Source organism: Solea solea, chromosome 14 (assembly GCF_958295425.1).
Source record: "Solea solea chromosome 14, fSolSol10.1, whole genome shotgun sequence".
NCBI classification, from domain to species: domain Eukaryota; kingdom Metazoa; phylum Chordata; class Actinopteri; order Pleuronectiformes; family Soleidae; genus Solea; species Solea solea.
This window is the reverse complement of record NC_081147.1, coordinates 20,766,000-20,787,560: the sequence shown is the minus strand read 5'-3', so window position 1 is coordinate 20,787,560 and position 21,561 is coordinate 20,766,000. Positions and strand designations below refer to the sequence as shown.

At 39.1% G+C, this 21,561-nt stretch overlaps 1 protein-coding gene across 1 annotated transcript in view; it reads left to right on the top strand.

The window, feature by feature from the left end:
• Positions 1–19,734, top strand: part of tnmd (tenomodulin) — a 67,201-nt gene extending 47,467 nt beyond the window's left edge. The window contains exons 5-7 of the mRNA XM_058650477.1: positions 9,540–9,702; positions 12,355–12,449; positions 17,132–19,734. Of these exons, the coding sequence (XP_058506460.1) occupies positions 9,540–9,702; positions 12,355–12,449; positions 17,132–17,341 (468 nt within the window). The 3' untranslated portion in view covers positions 17,342–19,734. The remainder of the gene's footprint in view (positions 1–9,539; positions 9,703–12,354; positions 12,450–17,131) is intronic.
• Positions 19,735–21,561: the final 1,827 nt, after the last annotated feature.

Here is a 21,561-nt window from a genome sequence, read left to right as displayed (position 1 = left end):
GTCATAGGTTAGTATGTCTTCCAAAATTTGACAAAAAAGACATACTTAAGCATGTTGTCCAAAATTTTACAAAAAAGTCATAGGTTAGTATGTCGTCCAAAATTTGACAAAAAAGTCATAGGGTAGTATGTTGTCGAAAATTTGACAAAAAAGTCATAGGTTAGTATGTCGTCCAAAATTTGACAAAAAAGTCATAGGGTAGTATGTCGTCCAAAATTTGACAGAAAAGACATAGGTTAGTATGTCGTCCAAAATTTGACAAAAAAGTCAGAGGGTAGTATGTTGTCGAAAACCTGACAAAAAAGTCATAGGTTAGTATGTCTTCCAAAATTTGACAAAAAAGTCATAGGTTGGTATGTCGTCCAAAATGTGATAAAAAAGTCATAGGTTAGTATGTCGTCCAAAATTTGACAAAAAAGTCATAGGTTAGTATGTTTTCCAAAATTTGACAAAAAAGTCATAGGTTAGTATGTCGTCCAAAATGTGATAAAAAAGTCATAGGTTAGTATGTTGTCGAAAATTTGACAAAAAAGTCATAGGTTAGTATGTTGTCGAAAATTTGACAAAAAAGTCATAGGTTAGTATGTCTTCCAAAATTTGACAAAAAAGACATACTTAAGTATGTTGTCCAAAATTTTACAAAAAAGTCATAGGTTAGTATGTCGTCCAAAATTTTACAAAAAAGTCATAGGTTAGTATGTCGTCCAAAATTTTACAAAAAAGTCATAGGTTAGTATGTCGTCCAAAATTCGACAAAAAAGTCCATAGGTTAGTTTGTCGTCGAAAATTTGACAAATAAGTCATAGGTTAGTATGTCGTCCAAAATGTGATAAAAAAGTCATAGGTTAGTATGTCGTCCAAAATTTGACAAAAAAGTCATACTTTAGTATGTCGTTCAAAATTTGACAAAAAAGTCATAGCAAAATGTGATAAAGAAGGCATGTTTCACACCAACAGAGACCTGCAGTGGCCTAATGGATAAGACATTGTCCTCATAAACTAGGGATTGTGGGTTCGAGTCCTGTTTGGGACATTCCCGCACAGTTTGTCATGTCATCAAAATGTGACATACAAGTCACAGTTTAGTATGTCTTCCAAAATTTGACAAAAAAGTCATATTTAGTATGTCGTCCAAAATTTGACAAAAAAGTCATAGGTTAGTATGTTGTCGAAAATTTGACAAAAAAGTCATAGGTTAGTATGTCGTCCAAAATTTGACAAAAAAGTCATAGGTTAGTATGTCGTCCAAAATGTGATAAAAAAAGTCATAGGTTAGTATGTCGTCCAAAATTTGACAAAAAAGTCATAGGTTAGTATGTCGTCCAAAATGTGATAAAAAAGTCATAGGTTAGTATGTCGTCCAAAATTTGACAAAAAAGTCATAGGGTAGTATGTCGTCGAAAACCTGACAAAAAAGTCATAGGTTAGTATGTTGTCAAAAATTTGACAAAAAAGTCATAGGGTAGTATGTTGTCGAAAATTTGACAAAAAAGTCATATGTTAGTATGTCTTCCAAAATTTGACAAAAAAGGTCATAGGTTAGCATGTCATCCAAAATTTGACTACAAGCTATACTTTAGTATGTCGTCCAAAATGTGATAAAAAAAGTCATAGGTTAGTATGTCGTCGAAAATTTGACAAAAAAGTCATAGGTTAGTATGTCGTCGAAAATTTGACAAAAAAGTCATAGGTTAGTATGTCGTCGAAAATTTGACAAAAAAGTCACAGGTTAGTATGTCGTCGAAAATTTGACCAAAAAGTCATAGGGTAGTATGTCGTCCAAAATTTGACAAAAAAGTCATAGGTTAGTATGTCGTCCAAAATTTGACAAAAAAGTCATAGGTTAGTATGTCGTCCAAAATTCGACAAAAAAGTCATAGGGTAGTATGTTGTCGAAAATTTGACAAAAAAGTCATAGGTTAGTATGTCGTCGAAAATTTGACAAAAAAGTCATAGGTTAGTATGTCTTCCAAAATTTGACAAAAAAGACATACTTAAGCATGTTGTCCAAAATTTGACAAATAAGTCATAGGTTAGTATGTCGTCCAAAATTTGACAAAAAAGTCATAGGGTAGTATGTTGTCGAAAATTTGACAAAAAGGTCATAGGTTAGTATGTCGTCCAAAATTTGACAAAAAAGTCATAGGGTAGTATGTCGTCCAAAATTTGACAGAAAAGACATAGGTTAGTATGTCGTCCAAAATTTGACAAAAAAGTCATAGGTTAGTATGTTGTCGAAAACCTGACAAAAAAGTTATAGGTTAGTATGTTGTCGAAAATGTGATAAAAAAGTCATAGGTTAGTATGTCGTCGAAAATTTGACAAAAAAAGTCATAGGTTAGTATGTCGTCCAAAATTTGACAAAAAAGTCATAGGTTAGTATGTCGTCCAAAATTCGACAAAAAAGTCCATAGGTTAGTATGTCGTCGAAAATTTGACAAAAAAGTCATAGGTTTGTATGTCGTCCAAAATTTGACAAAAAAGTCATAGGTTAGTATGTCGTCCAAAATTTGACAAAAAAGTCATACTTTAGTATGTCGTTCAAAATTTGACAAAAAAGTCATAGGTTAGTATGTCGTCCAAAATTTGACAAAAAAGTCATACTTTAGTATGTCGTTCAAAATTTGACAAAAAAGTCATACTTTAGTATGTCGTTCAAAATTTGACAAAAAAGTCATAGCAAAATGTGATAAAGAAGGCATGTTTCACACCAACAGAGACCTGCAGTGGCCTAATGGATAAGACATTGTCCTCATAAACTAGGGATTGTTGGTTCGAGTCCTGTTTGGGACATTCCCGCACAGTTTGTCATGTCATCAAAATGTGACATACAAGTCACAGTTTAGTATGTCTTCCAAAATTTGACAAAAAAAGTCATATTTAGTATGTCGTCGAAAATTTGACAAAAAAAGTCATAGGTTAGTATGTTGTCGAAAATTTGACAAAAAAGTCATAGGTTAGTATGTCGTCCAAAATTTGACAAAAAAGTCATAGGTTAGTATGTCGTCCAAAATGTGATAAAAAAGTCATAGGTTAGTATGTCGTCCAAAATTTGACAAAAAAGTCATAGGTTAGTATGTCGTCCAAAATGTGATAAAAAAGTCATAGGTTAGTATGTCGTCCAAAATTTGTCAAAAAAGTCATAGGGTAGTATGTTGTCGAAAACCTGACAAAAAAGTCATAGGTTAGTATGTTGTCCAAAATTTGACAAAAAAGTCATAGGGTAGTATGTTGTCGAAAATTTGACAAAAAAGTCATATGTTAGTATGTCTTCCAAAATTTGACAAAAAAGTCATAGGTTAGTATGTCGTCCAAAAAGTGATAAAAAAGTCATAGGTTAGTATGTCGTCCAAAATTTGACAAAAAAGTCATAGGTTAGTATGTTGTCGAAAATTTGACAAAAAAGTCATAGGTTAGTATGTCGTCGAAAATTTGACAAAAAAGTCACAGGTTAGTATGTCGTCGAAAATTTGACCAAAAAGTCATAGGGTAGTATGTCGTCCAAAATTTGACAAAAAAGTCATAGGTTAGTATGTCGTCCAAAATTTGACAAAAAAGTCATAGGTTAGTATGTCGTCCAAAATTCGACAAAAAAGTCATAGGGTAGTATGTTGTCGAAAATTTGACAAAAAAGTCATAGGTTAGTATGTCGTCGAAAATTTGACAAAAAAGTCATAGGTTAGTATGTCTTCCAAAATTTGACAAAAAAGACATACTTAAGCATGTTGTCCAAAATTTGACAAATAAGTCATAGGTTAGTATGTCGTCCAAAATTTGACAAAAAAGTCATAGGGTAGTATGTTGTCGAAAATTTGACAAAAAGGTCATAGGTTAGTATGTCGTCCAAAATTTGACAAAAAAGTCATAGGGTAGTATGTCGTCCAAAATTTGACAGAAAAGACATAGGTTAGTATGTCGTCCAAAATTTGACAAAAAAGTCATAGGTTAGTATGTTGTCGAAAACCTGACAAAAAAGTTATAGGTTAGTATGTTGTCGAAAATGTGATAAAAAAGTCATAGGTTAGTATGTCGTCGAAAATTTGACAAAAAAAGTCATAGGTTAGTATGTCGTCCAAAATTTGACAAAAAAGTCATAGGTTAGTATGTCGTCCAAAATTCGACAAAAAAGTCCATAGGTTAGTATGTCGTCGAAAATTTGACAAAAAAGTCATAGGTTTGTATGTCGTCCAAAATTTGACAAAAAAGTCATAGGTTAGTATGTCGTCCAAAATTTGACAAAAAAGTCATACTTTAGTATGTCGTTCAAAATTTGACAAAAAAGTCATAGGTTAGTATGTCGTCCAAAATTTGACAAAAAAGTCATACTTTAGTATGTCGTTCAAAATTTGACAAAAAAGTCATACTTTAGTATGTCGTTCAAAATTTGACAAAAAAGTCATAGCAAAATGTGATAAAGAAGGCATGTTTCACACCAACAGAGACCTGCAGTGGCCTAATGGATAAGACATTGTCCTCATAAACTAGGGATTGTTGGTTCGAGTCCTGTTTGGGACATTCCCGCACAGTTTGTCATGTCATCAAAATGTGACATACAAGTCACAGTTTAGTATGTCTTCCAAAATTTGACAAAAAAAGTCATATTTAGTATGTCGTCGAAAATTTGACAAAAAAAGTCATAGGTTAGTATGTTGTCGAAAATTTGACAAAAAAGTCATAGGTTAGTATGTCGTCCAAAATTTGACAAAAAAGTCATAGGTTAGTATGTCGTCCAAAATGTGATAAAAAAGTCATAGGTTAGTATGTCGTCCAAAATTTGACAAAAAAGTCATAGGTTAGTATGTCGTCCAAAATGTGATAAAAAAGTCATAGGTTAGTATGTCGTCCAAAATTTGTCAAAAAAGTCATAGGGTAGTATGTTGTCGAAAACCTGACAAAAAAGTCATAGGTTAGTATGTTGTCGAAAATTTGACAAAAAAGTCATAGGGTAGTATGTTGTCGAAAATTTGACAAAAAAGTCATATGTTAGTATGTCTTCCAAAATTTGACAAAAAAGTCATAGGTTAGTATGTCGTCCAAAAAGTGATAAAAAAGTCATAGGTTAGTATGTCGTCCAAAATTTGACAAAAAAGTCATAGGTTAGTATGTTGTCGAAAATTTGACAAAAAACGTCATAGGTTAGTATGTCGTCCAAAATTTGACAAAAAAGTCATAGGTTAGTATGTCGTCCAAAATTTGACAAAAAAGACATACTTTAGTATGTTGTCCAAAATTTGACAAAAAAGACATACTTTAGTATGTTGTCCAAAATTTGACAAAAAAGTCATAGGTTAGTATGTAGTTCAAAATTCGACAAAAAAGTCCATAGGTTAGTATGTCGTCGAAAATTTGACAAAAAAGTCATAGGTTAGTATGTCTTCCAAAATTTGACAAAAAAGTCATAGGTTAGTATGTCGTCCAAAATGTGATAAAAAAGTCATAGGTTAGTATGTCGTCCAAAATTCGACAAAAAAGTCCATAGTTTAGTTTGTCGTCGAAAATTTGACAAATAAGTCATAGGTTAGTATGTCGTCCAAAATGTGATAAAAAAGTCATAGGTTAGTATGTCGTCCAAAATTTGACAAAAAAGTCATAGCAAAATGTGATAAAGAAGGCATGTTTCACACCAACAGAGACCTGCAGTGGCCTAATGGATAAGACATTGTTCTCATAAACTAGGGATTGTGGGTTCGAGTCCTGTTTGGGACATTCCAGCACAGTTTGTCATGTCATCAAAATGTGACATACAAGTCACAGTTTAGTATGTCTTCCAAAATTTGACAAAAAAGTCATATTTAGTATGTCGTCCAAAATTTGACAAAAAAAGTCATAGGTTAGTATGTTGTCGAGAATTTGACAAAAAAGTCATAGGTTAGTATGTCGTCCAAAATTAGACAAAAAAGTCATAGGTTAGTATGTCGTCCAAAATGTGATAAAAAAGTCATAGGTTAGTATGTCGTCCAAAATTTGACAAAAAAGTCATAGGTTAGTATGTCGTCCAAAATGTGATAAAAAAGTCATAGGTTAGTATGTCGTCCAAAATTTGACAAAAAAGTCATAGGGTAGTATGTTGTCGAAAACCTGACAAAAAAGTCATAGGTTAGTATGTTGTCGAAAATTTTACAAAAAAGTCATAGGGTAGTATGTTGTCGAAAATTTGACAAAAAAGTCATATGTTAGTATGTCTTCCAAAATTTGACAAAAAAGGTCATAGGTTAGCATGTCATCCAAAATTTGACTACAAGCTATACTTTAGTATGTCGTCCAAAATGTGATAAAAAAAAGTCATAGGTTAGTATGTCGTCGAAAATTTGACAAAAAAGTCATAGGTTAGTATGTCGTCGAAAATTTGACAAAAAAGTCATAGGTTAGTATGTCGTCGAAAATTTGACAAAAAAGTCATAGGTTAGTATGTCATCGAAAATTTGACCAAAAAGTCATAGGTTAGTATGTCGTCCAAAATTTGACAAAAAAGTCATAGGTTAGTATGTCGTCCAAAATTTGACAAAAAAGTCATAGGTTAGTATGTCGTCCAAAATTTGACAAAAAAGTCATAGGGTAGTATGTTGTCGAAAATTTGACAAAAAAGTCATAGCTTAGTATGTCGTCCAAAATTTGACAAAAAAGTCATAGGGTAGTATGTCGTCCAAAATTTGACAGAAAAGACATAGGTTAGTATGTCGTCCAAAATTTGACAAAAAGTCATAGGGTAGTATGTTGTCGAAAATTTGACAAAAAGCTATACTTTAGTATGTTGTCCAAAATTTGACAAAAAAGTCATAGGTTAGCATGTCGTCCAAAATTTGACAAAAAAGTCATACTCTATTATGTCGTCCAAAATTTGACAAAAAAGTCATACTTTATCTCGTCCAAAATTTGACAAAAAAGTCATAGGTTAGTTTGTCGTTCCAAAATATGACAAAAAAGACATAGGTTAGTATGTCGTCCAAAATTTGACAAAAAAGTCATAGGGTAGTATGTTGTCGAAAAATTTGACAAAAAAGTCATACTTTAGTGTGTCGTCCAAATTTTGACAAAAAAGTCATAGGTTAGTATGTTGTACAAAATGCGTACATTTTCTGATCCCTCACAATTCCCCATTTGTTGTGTATAACATTATATGGGACAGAGTGAGGAGAAATTTGGCAAATAAACAATGGAACTTATATTGTGAAACACGTCATAAAAACAGCATTAAGTCTAAACAATGCCCAGACAGAATATGAATTTGTGAACTTTTTACATGTCTTTTTGTCAAATGAATGTACAGTATATAAAAGACATTGAATCAACTAATTTCTTAAAATTAGGAGTCAGACGCACTACCGTTGCACCACAAAGTCACATGTAGAGCATATTGTATTGTCATTTACATTGTTGTCTTTGTCTTACAGAATAAGTACCTATCAGTGTTTAACCCAAGGTGTTTTATACTTTATACTGAAAGACCCTGCTAAATAAGTAAATAGAAATGTAAATTTCTTGACATCTAAAATGTCCTTGTCAACATTTGTCAAAGTTGAACTTGAATATGAATCCATTATTCATTATTCCAATCGATTTTCGCCATGGAGTTTGGTTGTTATCCACTCTGTTGTAATCCTGCCTTTGGAACCCTTTGGCAAGTCCCAGCACACTCAGTAAATGTTGCATGGATATGGGTGTTAACAAAAAAAATCACAAACATTACATTGCATAATACATCCCCCTGTCTGTGCTGTGCAGTGTGATGTGCAAAAGCTCCAGGGTATCAGGAGGAAAATCTTTGCCAGTTTCTGGCAAACACAGCACCACTTTAAACAATGTGTCGTGTCAACAGTGTTTCCCCCCTTGGGACACAGTGGCAGAAGAGGGTAAATTCATTAACTACAGCACAACTGCTTTATAATTAACTTGTGCACTGTAGGCTTAAAACATACATACACCAGGCACAGGGCACACAAAACAAATTACCATCATTCCCAAGGTTCAATACTTGATTAAAAAAAAGAAAGAAAAAAAGTTGCTCGGGTCCTAATAATTCATCATTCGTCAGGATGGGAGAGCCTGTCAAAATGTGAAGAAACTGGAAGACTGTAATCATGTTGTCTTTGTGCTTGTCAACTGGCATTTAGAAATCCCTGCCCCATGCTAAAATTCTGACCTTTATCATTTCCCGCAGGCGCTCCCTTCTACAAGTTATTGGAGTCGTTTCTCAACTGTGAAGTCAAAGTCATGTTGTGAACCTCCGTGTCTTGACCTCCATTTACTTCCCAGAGACAACTCACTCGGCTTTCGGCGGTTAAGAGGTCCAATTAGAGAGTACTGTTTGTGTTCTCCAAGTTTGAATTCATTTCTACAACCATCAGTTTGGTGAGCGCGCCGGCTCAATGCCAGAGCACCACCTTCGACGTAGCACACGATTTCCCCCCCCCCGCGCTACACAAAGTCCTCCGAGTCATCATTAGTCTTCTGGACGGTTTTTAAAAGTGAGCGAAAGTGCGTCAAAAGCTGAAATATATGCTTGTTGTTGGTTTTTTCCCCCTCCCTCATCTTTCCAGGTCACAACAGTGTCACTCGATGACAGACATGAAGCAGCGTGGAATGCAAAATGAAAGCCGGAGTGACGGGGTGAACGGGGGGGGGGGAGGTGGTATTTGGAGGGGTGGCACGACCCAATATTAATGATTCTTGCTCCTGCTATAGCCCCAGGACTCTACGTCAAGCTTAACTAATGTGCAATTAAGCTTTAGACTGGGAGAAAATCACCTTGTAAAAACATTTGTCAAGTGAACTGTTTTTCTGTTCTGGGTTGCTAATTAACAAGGGAATGGGAAGAGGGGTTTTATTTGTGTGTGTATTTACATATACATGAAGAAGAAAATAAATATCTGCACTGTTAGGGGAGAGCATCACAGAACCCCCTTCATATGTCTCTATTAGACAACACTGACATGTAGTCCCTATCATTAAGCAATAATAGTTTGCTTTACAGCTCATGAACTACAGTATCAACAAATTAAGCCCACTGATAGTGCTGGCTGCCAAGTGAAGCATTGTGGCGGAGAGGGGGAGAGAGAGGGAAGAGGGGGAGGAAGAGGGGGCAAAGGGGGGGGAAAGAGAATGCAAGGCTTTATTGTGTCTGTCACATTAAACGATATTGCAGCCACACTCAGAGTAATGAAGACCACTTCTAAAGTCATTTAAAAGTCAAATCATCACTGTCTGTGAATTTCAATGATGTATAATAGAAAGAGCATGCCGGAGGCTTGAGAGGAGGGTGAGTGTATGTGTGTGTGAAGGAGAGAGAGAGAGAGAGAGAAAGGGGAGGGAGGCAGGGCAGTGGGAGTCAGGAGTCAGGAAGTTGCCATCCTCTCAAAGGACAGTGAGGTGATAGATAAAACAACGAGGCTGGAGCTGCTGCATGGCTCAGGGGAGGAGAGTGCAAATGCAGGAGTGTACTTTGTGTGAGGCCGTAGCATTTTAGCAAGCCTTGACATGCTATATTGTGTGTGTCTGTGTGTGTCTGTGTGTGTGTGGCAAACGTGTGTGGGTTCTTCTAGCAAGCGGATGAGGCCGTGACCATGGACATGAAGTTGGAGGACTCCCAGGTGTGGGTTCCTGCAGAGGAGCCCATCGTTAACCCAGACTTCCTCCTTGGCTCCAAGATCTGGGAGATTTGCCAGAAGCTGCCCATCCACTGGATCCATCCCTCCCCTCTGAGTGGTGAGAGCATGGGGGCGTCTAGGTCTCTAAATGCAGCTATTAACACCCTTACTAGAGGGCATCCACGCAGGCCGTGTGCAAGTCCACAGAGACCACATCATTTCCCAAACATATGATCACCCAGCCTGGACTTTTCTCTACTTTAAGAAAGTGGAGGCTTACGGCCAATGGTGGGAGAAGCAATTAGATCTTTTTTTAGGGAACAGTATAACCACCATGGTATAAAAATAAATGAATGTCCCTTACATTCCAGCCATTGCCAAATGAGCTCTTACAATTGTGGTTAGCTCCAAGCGACTCTCTCTGTAGCCTATTTCACACTCAAATTTGCTGGTACAGCTGTGAGGAATTATTTGGTTACTTGTACGAGGTTGGAACAGCGTGGAAAGGATTACGTTCAGATCATCGTATTTTAACTCAGCAAGTTTTTGTGCAGTCAGAGTTTGTTATGGTCTGAAAGGAAAGAACTATAATGCACACAAAGAAATATGAAACTTTAACATACATTTAGCAGTGACAATGTAACAACGTGTATGTCTAATTGACCACTTTTCACAACTTAATTCACTTATGGCGTGTTTCCGCCGGCTGGACTCGACCCACCTCGCCTCAGCACGACACAGTTATTTTACGTTTCCACTAGCGATACTATCTGGTACCTGGATTTTTTTAGGACCTTGTGACTTGCATATTATGTGTGACTTACTCCCAACCCTCAGTGTCATATTGCAATACTAATAATTGATTTACGCAGGCATTAAACACACAGAAACATCTGCTTGTATTCACACCTGTGGTCAGCATGTAAACCATGTAACGTCACCTCCTTAACAACTCATATCAACATGACAACAGCGGACAAATTGACGCAATCCACTTGATCCACTTGTCTGTTAAGGAGTAGGTAAGCATTCAGCAAACCATGAAACTAAAGTGAGCCTCCTGACTTACATGTGTGTCATTCACACAAAACTGAGGGTGAAGACAGTCCACTGTGTCTTCTCTACAGCTCTGACTATCACAGCTGCAGAAAAGTCCTCTCCTCTCCTTGCTCGTGCCTGCAGCACAGCTCGTTAACTGCGGCTCCGCTCGTTAACGGCCCCTGACTGTGAGGAAAGGGACAGTCTGTACAGAATCATGGTTTAGGTGATGGAAACTGACTTTCATACAAAAAAGGGGGGTTTTTTTCTGCCCTGTGGTGTTTTTTTTTTTTTTTGTCAAGTCACCAATGTGCCTTAAACAAGTCAATAGGAACAAAAACACCACCACCACCACCACCATGGAGCTCATTGATAATGTTACTATTCTGTCAGTTTCTCCATCGATTGTTCAGAAGCCAATAAAAAACCCAGATGCTCGATCTGCAGAGTCATGCAAACGTCCTCAAAGCGGTGACAAAAGTTACACACTGGAGCTTTAAGTAAAACTTTTTGTCATTATATAGAACCGCCTCTTTTTTAGTATATTACATTTAATGATTATGTCCAATCCATTAAAACCGTAGTCAATTGGATTTTAATTAACATTATGATTATTTTATGTTTTGCACTGCAAAGCAATACCCACCTCGCTAAGTACGACTTAATCAGACAGTTTCTAGAAGTGGTTGTAGTTGAGGTTTTTTTTCTAATGGTAATGCCTTCTATAATGATGTGAAAACAATGTGATCAAGTGAAAGGTGTCTTCTTTTCGTGATGAACTTTTTTAAAATGAGCACCATAATCTACTGCGCCCCTCCGTTTTATGGAGCTTTATAATGAGTTTCCCTTCCTTTATGTGTCTGTGAGGTATGTCATTCTTTGCTTCACCCTATAGTGTCATCTTGAAACAAGAAGCTGTTTTCAGCAAAAAAAAAAAGAAAAAGCTGACACTTTGTGATGAGGTACAGGAAATAAACATACAGACAGTATGTACGAGCTATAACAGAGTGGAGAGTGAAGCGACATTCACCAGGTGTCAGACAACCACTCCATGACTGTTGGGTGTGTCAAAAAGACTCAATAAATTTAAATTAAAACCAAAAAAAAAAAAAAAAGCACATATTAGCTGAATCAGCTCACAGGTGTTGATATGGAAGTGTTGTGCGCTCAGCTTATTTTAAAAATAATCAGCCTTCACAGGTTTAAAAGAGGGGAGAATTAAGCGTCGCTGCTGTAGCGGTGAAGAAAAATGTGGTGATTTAAGTGGCAAAAAAAAATCTTTACAAGAATTACACTTTAGACTGGAACTATATTACTGATGATGTGTGAAACGCTCATCTGCAAAGTAACGCCAGCCACCAGAAACATGTGGTGGAATAAAAAAGAAAAAAAGACGTTTGTTGTTTTTTTTCTTTAAAATGTAGCTGTTTATCTTGTTAAGTACAAGTCAAATAAATAGTACTTAGCTACAGTGCTTAGATGCAGTCGCCCATTCAATCTGTATCAAATGTTTAGGCGTCTCTAATTAGGATCTAAAGCGGCAAGGCCTTCATTTGACAGGAGCGTGAAAATGTTTGCAATGAATTCCAGTGTATTTCTCTTAAATGGGAGTAATTATAATCCAGCCACTGGGAACTTGTACACTTGCCACGCCGAAAAGTGAGCAGTGAACAACGGAGGGGAAACAAAGTACACGAAATAAAACATAATTGCTTTCCCTGTTTTGTTTTAGACGCTGAGATGGAAAACGTGGATGCACCTGACGCGGAGGTCACGGGTCAGCGCTTCGCCCGTGACGTGGAGCACCACCCCGCCGTAAACGACTATGTAAGTGTGTGTGTGTGTGTGTGTGTGTGTGTGTGTGTGCCGACCGTCTGCACCAAACAGATACAGTAGAGCGACTTCAATCAGCCCCGGCTCTGCCACAACTCTCTCTGCATATAAATCGCTCACTAATTGATGTTAAAACTGACTTTGTGCACCAGAGGGCACAGCAATTGCACTATATATCTATTTAAGTAAGGCCAGTTCATTGAAGACTCCCTTTATGTGTCTCCATTAATTGAGGGGAATATCCAGCCTTTCAAAGGCAGCAACTTGAGCCTTACAGCATTTATTCAGTGCCTCTTTTTTTTTCTTTTCCCCACATCCTTTTTTTTTTGAGGCAGCGGAAGGGTCTGTACAAAGAAATACTCTCAAGGTCACTCATTGCTGCACGGTTAACTTAGATTTATTTATCATGGTTTAATTATCAAAAACATATAAAATAAGTGGAAGGGCCTTGTGGCACAGTTTGGCGTGCTGCATGTAAACCGCTCGACGCGCTGTGATTAATTATCCCTGACTCAGGGACAATCACATAAAGCAGCGTATTACACAGGAGTTATGCACCTGAGTGCCACAAAGAAACCGCGCTTGCACAGTGAAGATACCCATACATGGGTGTGGGACACACACAAGCACATTTACACACACATACATTCAGCACTCACAGGTGAACAGCTACTAAAGCTAAATTCAAGGATAATGAGTCAGCTTCAGTCTGTTCCTCAGAGTTGTGACAAACGGTGAGAGACACGCGGAGAAATGAGACGTCGTATAATGCTGACATTTATCAGGCCCGCCGCACAAGCGCCTCCCGCTCCACTCCTCAATTTCCCCCCTTAGCTCCTCTGTCTTCTTCCCCGCCGTCGCCGTCTGCGGCGGGAGATGCAGCGCTGTGCAATTAAAACATACCGGGGGATGAAAAACACGGCGCTCCTTTTGAAACGCCTCTATCAGCTGAGTAATGCGTACCACTGCAATCCATCCTAACCGTGCACGCAGGCTCTGTTTGTGGTTGCGCTGATAACAAAGGCCTTTATGGCCAAGTAGAGGGCAGGCAGCCATCTGTAATTGGGAGTCTGAGCCGCTGTTCGTGCCTGTTGGATACCACATGTTTGCCAAACCCTTGTTTTTTATTCAAAACTCATGTAAATGTGCACTTTCAGTCTGCTACGCACACTTGTTCTGTTCCTGTCTTAGATAGATAGATATTTTTGACACAATGCCTCATTTTGATCTGCTTCGGTTCAATCCGTGGTGCACACACACAGTCATACGCGCTGTACTATCGAAGTTATCCAGTATCAAACTACCATTTTCACCACCGACGACACATTGGCACAAGCGCAATTTGCATTACCGTAGTTACTCGGCGGTCTGTGCTGTCAGAAAAAATTCCGACGCTTTCTGAAAGCTGAGAAGTGGCACGTTAAAGCCAACATGTGGATATTAGGGTAATTTCACTCGCGCTGTTTCAGGTAGCCTGGGAGAATCAGTGTCTTTGTCGCCAGAGACGAGAGAGCAGGAAGTGGGAACGCCTGTTTTTGCACATTGAGAGACAAAGACTCGTTGTTGTAAACATGTTTTCGTACTGTTCCGATTTCAAATTTACCACGCACAATCTGTCGTTCATTTACAACGGCAGTGTTTTTTTTTCTTCATTTTAAATTGTTAATGACATGTTGCACACAGCACTGGTTTAGCTCCACCCTCTTTTCTCTACCAGTGACCAATCAGAAATATTAATTATTTTACTAATAGTCACTACTAATCAGAGCGGGCTAAAAAAAAAAAGCTGATCGGGATGTGTCTAATTTCACCTGTCACACACACACACACACACACATGTAGAAACAGAAGCAATTCATTCATCTGCATTTGACGCCTCTGGATTTCAAAGTCACGCCTCTCTAACATGGCGCATTTATGTGAAGCGGAATAATCATTTCAGTGCCTGTGACAGAGTCTGACAGATATACGAGGCTGACCTTTGCCACAGCTGCCATGTCAGAGTGCGGGGTGTATCAAAGGTGGCCCTGGAAATTTCAGACTGAATAACCAGCATCTGACAAGGCTGAAGGCAGTGGCGCCGCCGCCGTCCTTGACCCAAATAGCGAGGGTGGGTTTCCAATATGAGCAAACCTCACATGTAAACAAACACACATGTAAATCTTTACATACTCATGTTCCCATACTGCTGTCCCTTCATATATGAGGTGCAAAAAGGCCAGAGGAATTACATGCAGGAGGTGTTTGTGCCTCCAGATGAATCTTTACACCGAAACCAAAGCTGCTTTTCGTTGTTTTTTTTTAGTTTACCAAAATATCTTTTTATTCAATTACGTACCATTTCATTGTCATTTCTTCTCACCGTGGAGTACGAGACGAGCGAGAGAGTGAGAGTGAGAGAGAGAGGGAGGGAGATGGAGAACTAAGATCGGGACGTGACACAAAGCACTTCATATGTTCCACTGTCCTGTGTGTGTGTGTGTGTGTGTGTGTGTCTCCACGGAAGAATCCCTTTTAGAATACAAAGCGGGGCACGGAACAGAAACGTTATCGCGTCTGTTTGGAGTCGAGCATGAATGAGATGAGCTCTGCGAGGAGATTTAATAACACACGCAGGCATGTGCTTCAAGAAAAAAAAACAGTGATCAGCTTGTGTGAAATGACACCAACAAGTGTGGAGATTAGACAAGTCGTGCTTTGATTCGTTACATCTTATTGAACGACTGACGCAGTTTTCTACTTTGCAGATCCATTCATATCCAGGGCCTCATATTATGCGCGGCGGAGTGTGTGCGTGTGTGCGTGTGTGTGTGTGTGCGTGCGAGTGTGTGTTTGCATGTTTATATGTGAGCCTGAGTGTGTGATGAAATCAGATGCAGGAAGGAGGTAATGGCTTTTGCTCTTCATTAATGCTGCTTGTTTGTGAGTGACTGCCTCAGATTTCCCAAGGTGAACCATTCTTATCACTGCCGCATCCCGCCGGAGACAGCAACTCAAAGCCGGAGTGATGAATATGTGCCCTCCGTTTTAAAAGGATAGCTCTGATTAATTGTCTTTAAGGTACAATGCTGCCCATTGGCTGTTTGTTCTTGATAAACACGACGTCATTTGAATAAAATATTTCCCTCATTTTCCAACCTGGAGGTTTTGGTGAGGAAGCAGATGCCGATTATCGCTGGTCCATTTTCAGTTTAGTTTCTTTTACAGATTGTTGCCTAGAAGATGATGAACTCAAACTTTAACTGAAACACCAAATCATTAAAAGCCGACCAGTCCTCGTCATGGTAATAAATCCAACCCTAGTATGCTTCAAAAAATTGGATTTGTATATTGAGCCTTTCGCGTCACACGTAATGCATGTGGCTGTGGATTCATTATGATGATCAAACTCTCGCTCGCCACAGGAAACAAAGAAAATTGGTGTAAAACCACCGTAATTGACCACACGGACTTAAAAGAACAAATGCAAGAAAACCCTCTAATTCCCTTACTTACAGTACCAGGGGACGAGGAAGACACTCAACCGTGTGCTCCTGTGGGTCCTGTCCTCTTAAACAATTCCCACACACTTTTCTATTCCCACCAGTGGATCTGTTGTGTTCTGCACCGCTGCGTGTCGCTGAGTCATTGCACGAGCGCGCAGAGAATCGTGCCATTTTGTTCTGGATGTGACTTCGGCACGGACCCGGCGTCTCCTGGCTCCGAGCCGTTTAACAAGACAGTGCGGGATTGTCTCCGAGGATTCATTTACTACAAAGAGATTGAAATGTGGTCAAATGCATACTGAGGGCAGCTCATGCCTCGGCTCGCACAGTGAGTTAAGTGCCACTTCTCTGAGCCCCATTTGTAGTTGCTCTTGATCAAAGGCACCGCACTTGGCCCCCATGAGTCTACGAGGGCATGAACCACCCAGAACAATGGAAAAATCCGGGGGCCATTAATTCTGCCCAATTTACCTTTAGTTTAGGTTTCATTTGGCCTCTCTATAAATTCAGAGGCAGCCAGCAAGAGCAAATGAAGGAATCCTTGTTAGGGCGATCATTACTCTGCTAATTGCTTCAGGAATGTGCCGTGCACTTAAAGTCAAGGTCGGGGGGAGGGCGCCACAACGTGGGGAGCTCTAATTTGAATGCTCTGTTGGAGGAGGAGGAGCCATTTTGGTGCAGAGTGTGGACTTTGGTCAAGAGAGCTAAGAGGTCAGAAAATGAAGGGAACGGCGTAATTACGCTGCTCACTAACAACGTTAGCGATCCTGTGATTGAAAATAACACGGGCAGAGAGGCAGTGAACGCCGGATTCAGCCGGATGAGGGATCGTGCAGCTGGCAGTTGTGCTACCTCCAGTATGACAGAAAGGTCAAGGGTGTTATATCATGTTTTATGCTCCTCGAGCTTAAATCTAGCTCGCTCATTCCCTCCACTCTCGCTTTGATCTCTTTGTCACGGGCGTCAGGCAGGATGCAACTTTGCATGTTCGCGGACATCAATTTGGATCTTTCCAATCTTGTTTTGGTTTATATTCTGCTGATCTGCAGCCATAAAGCGAGTTCATTGATTCACGCCACAGCCTCCTCTCCTCGTCTCCTCCTCTCCTGTTTCCTCCTGCCCTCGCCTTAGGAGAAGTGACATTTGTCATGTGTGCGACTGTAACCCTGCCTGCTCCTGTGTCCTCTGCAGAGAGACGCCGGAATCGAGCTGGATAACCGCCTGGATGCCAACGGCTACTGCTGCCAGTACTGTCGCCGTGGTTACCGCTACTGCCGCCGGTATCACGAGCCCCTGGGTGGTTTCAACCCATGGCCGTACTACTACCAAGGAGGCCGGGTCATCTGTCAGATTGTCATGCCGTGCAACTGGTGGATTGCCCGTATGCTGGGGAGGGTCTGAGGAGGCCGTGTGTGTGCACGCACGCGTGTGTGTGTGTGTGTGTGTGCTGTCTGGGCTTTAAGCTGTTTATGTCGCAGTAGGTGCCATTTCTTCTTTTTGGTAAATAGACCTCTCGTGAGACCAAAGCAGCCCATTGTGCACACATTTATTATCTTATCTGAAAGTTACCCCTTTGAGTATTGGACGGTCTAAATGGTCTAAATGGCATTTGAAGTGTTTAGAAAACGCCTTTGATCGTTTACCGCTGTCTAATTTTCTTTTCCTGTGTACCTGTTTGGTCTTCTCGCTATTTGATCCTGTCAAATGGGTGTAATTTAGCCTAGGAAGACGTCACCATAAACTAATATGTCCAAAAAGTATTTACCTTCTAACTTTCTTGTGCTTGATTTTGTAACTATATATATATATATATATATATATATATATACGTTTTTTTTCTTCATATACTGTCACGTATGAACATTTATAAGAGATAATGAATAGAGTCTGAGTCTTCCACATCTTGCACTTGTAATTATTGCTTAGGTTGTGTAACACACACAAAACATTAGATCTGATGAATATTATGCAAACCTGCATCCTAATAATTCTCTCCTCATTGTATCGTGTTACAACACCACATTTAAAGATGCACACACCTCATCCGTCCTCTGTGGTGCACTCACAGATCCTGATTTTTCCGTTTTGGGCTAAATCTTCTTGCATTTCAAAAAATGCCTCACATTGCATCACCGCTCAAAGTTTCCTCTGCGCCGGGGCGATTTTCCCTCTGTAACACCGTGTCTCAATCTGCCGAGCTGAAAGAACTCGCATCTGTAACAAACAGATAAGCAAGCGAGGCAGGTATTTTGTTATTGATGTTCTGTCATCGTAACACAAGTGCATTAATACCCGGGTGTGTTTACGCTCGATAGTCAAAGTTTACCAGGGCGGCAGTGCTGCATTTGTTTCTATTCTGATTTGAAATTCCATTGTATGAATAATCTCACTTGTCTCGTCGAATGAAACAATGTAATTTTCCCTGACAGAAACTTATTGCCGCACAGTGTTTGTGTTTTTGAGTCTGACTCCTGCAATCAATAAAGCAGACAGATATTCTCTCTTCTCCATTAATCCGGTTGCTCATTAGCAGAAACATTTCGTATTAAACTGAAGGAGACTTGACAAAGAATAAAAAAAAAAAACACCCGACGCATATGCTTTTATTGTTTACAGTCAGCCATCTAATGCATAATAATGCTTTTGTTTACAGTGATGTGAGAGAATCTTGCCTGCTAAGTAAATCTGGATGTTGATTGATGGGTGGGATAATGATGGGTGGGATAATGATGTAAGTAATATCAATAATGTGGCTATTTTTTCTGAAAACAGGTTGAAAACATATTACTGTATGTAAATGTTTTATGGATATGCTCATAAATGGAGTTCAGCCTGCACCCCTATTCTTTTTCTTTTCTTTTCTTTTCTTTTTAAATCAATAATGCCAATGGCCCAAAGCAACATGTCAACTTAAAATAAAAAAGAGTGGCATTGGAGTTAAGAATGATAATAATAATTGCAAACATACTTCAAATAAACTGACATACGTGCTGCGAAACCCCCGAGGCAGGTCTAAAAAGTTCATAAAATCAGTATTTATATAATTCATTTCTTCGCATTTCCTGCTTGTCACATCAAATAGTCATGTGTTTATTAAAAACAATGAGAGTGGCACGCTGCCGCTGCTGCTGCTGCTGCTGCTGCTGCCGCTGCTGCTTCTTCTTCTGTTGTTTTCTCACTCACAATGCTGGGGAAATTGTATTAAATGTTATTTTTCATAAGACGCCGCTAGTTGTCTGTCTGGCAAAGTCCCTGCGGACTGTGAGGACTCTTTTGTGTAGCTGTGAGAGTAAATTGCCATGGAAGCCCTGAGAGTCGCTCTGAAAAGGGACGGCTCACCCTGACTGGAGAGGCTGATTCAGAGATTACTGCGGGCTCCCTGAGAGCTCCTTGTCCCTGCTGGGGGAGAAAAAAACTCCACCGTGAAGCATGAAAGTCAAACGTTACCACTTAACATTACACGGTGGTAAAAGTATGGCGATCGTTCTTCCTATGAGGAAGCAATATTAAGGTAAAACCGTCTCATTTCTATTGTAATCACCATAAGGGAGGCTGTCTTTCATGAGAGTGCCAGGGCCGAAAACGGCTTATTATTGCTCATATTATTACTATTATTAATTACTAATATTCTGTGTCATTGCATGCATTTCTGAGGGGGTTAACGTGCATAAAAACTCTTGAAACTTTGTATGGAGGTCAAGTCTGGGGCAATTGTCATAGTCATAGTCCTCTGAACGACGCTGAAGTTAGCGTTGATTGTATTTTTACAAATAGAATAAAGGTTTCACAAATCAGAGACTTTGTTTTCATGAATCTTCAGGGATAATCTAGTCCAGATTTGAGAAGTGTTTTTTGATCTGGACCTGGTCCAAAGTGGTCTATATGCTGAAAAAAAACGGTGAAATGTGCCTTTATTGCATGTTCACAAATCAGAGACTGTCTTTTTATGAATCTTCAAGGTCTGTAGGATAATCTAGTCCAGATTTGAGAAGTCTATGGACAGTGGTTTTTGATCTGGACCTGGTCTAATGAGGTCTAGGTATAAAACAAAAATGGTGAAATCTCCCCTCTAGCATTTTCACAAATAAAATAAAAGTTTCACAAATACAATAGTGGGTGTCAGGTAACATTAAGGTCTTACCTAAAATGTCTAAAATGTTTTCACATCAAGAAGTGTCACAAAAAACAGACAATCAGTGGACAAACAGTCACACTGCACATTAATTTCTCCTTAGGTGCCGAATCTCCTTATTACCAGTGTCATTACCCGAGCGAGATATAGCATTAGAAATACCATTTAATAATTAGAAATATTACCTCCCCTATTAGAAAATGATGTAGCGGTTAAAGGAGAGACTGAGCATCATTTTTGCCAGGTTTAGTATTTATAATAAATAAATAAATAAATAAATCCTTGTTTGAAAACAGTCTAGCCTGGCTGCCAATAATCATAAAAAAAAAAAAATCTAAATCAAAAATCCCACTGGGGATTTTAGAAGATGCCCTCCTTCAGTCCTGGGTTTCCTGTGTGGACACATCCCACGCTCAGTGTGAGTCACTCCGTGCTGTTGGTTTAGTATAAATGAAATAATAATGCCAAAAGAAAAATCAAAGTGTTTTGACTTTTATATATATATATATATATATACATATATATATATATAAGTAAAACAACCTCTTTTGGCTCAAAGTGTTAATTTCTCTGATAGTCTTCCCCTTCCAGATCACTCGTTGTTTGATGGACACCTGCAGCACTCGTGCCAACTCTCTTCCTTCTCAGTTTTATGTTCATATTATTGAACTGTGGGAATCTGACAGTCGGTCCACTCTTTTCTGCTCGAGCTGTTTTGCAGCTTGAAAGCTATTAAATGTATGTTAGCATTGATACTTGTACGCGAGTAATTACGGAATCAGTGGAATGTGTTGTTGTTGTTGTTGTTGTTGTTGTTGTTGTCGAGTCCTATTAGCGTCGCACATGTTGATTGGCTCCATCCTAGTAAATGTATGCAAGTCTAATGGATAAGCAGTGACTGTATGATTTTCGATTGTGGGCTTCTCGTAATTATTGTCAATAAACGTTCGTGCTCGGGTATTGTTGTAGGGGACGCTCATACATCACTTACCAACAGTCGCCGCCACCAAACACCCCTCCTCTCACTGTGACAGGGGAAGCAGAGCAGGCTCATGGTTATGAAAAATGAACTGTGTATCTAAGTCCTGGGGGGTAGAGGCGCTGGTTGGGGCAGAGGCAGGTCGTTGTCATCACGGATGCTTCAACAGAAGTGCAAGTGGAGCAAATGCATCCCCATTATTCAATTTGGTTGTTTGTTTGTGTGTTTGTTTGCTTTTTTCCCTTGTTATGACCCTGTTTCTATAGCAACAGAGACATACTGTAATACCCCACTTTTTTTTTTTGGTCTTGAGAAAAATAAACATGTCATCATCACACGGTCCATGAAATGAGATGATTATATGCCTAAAGATAACCTGTACATCATCAGTGATTCGTTTTTACTCTTTTCAGCGATGACAAACACAAATGATAGAAATCTTAAGTGCTTGAACTTATAATAGTCCGTTTTGTTTTTAAAACCATTTAACACCTAACCCTCAGACTTTAT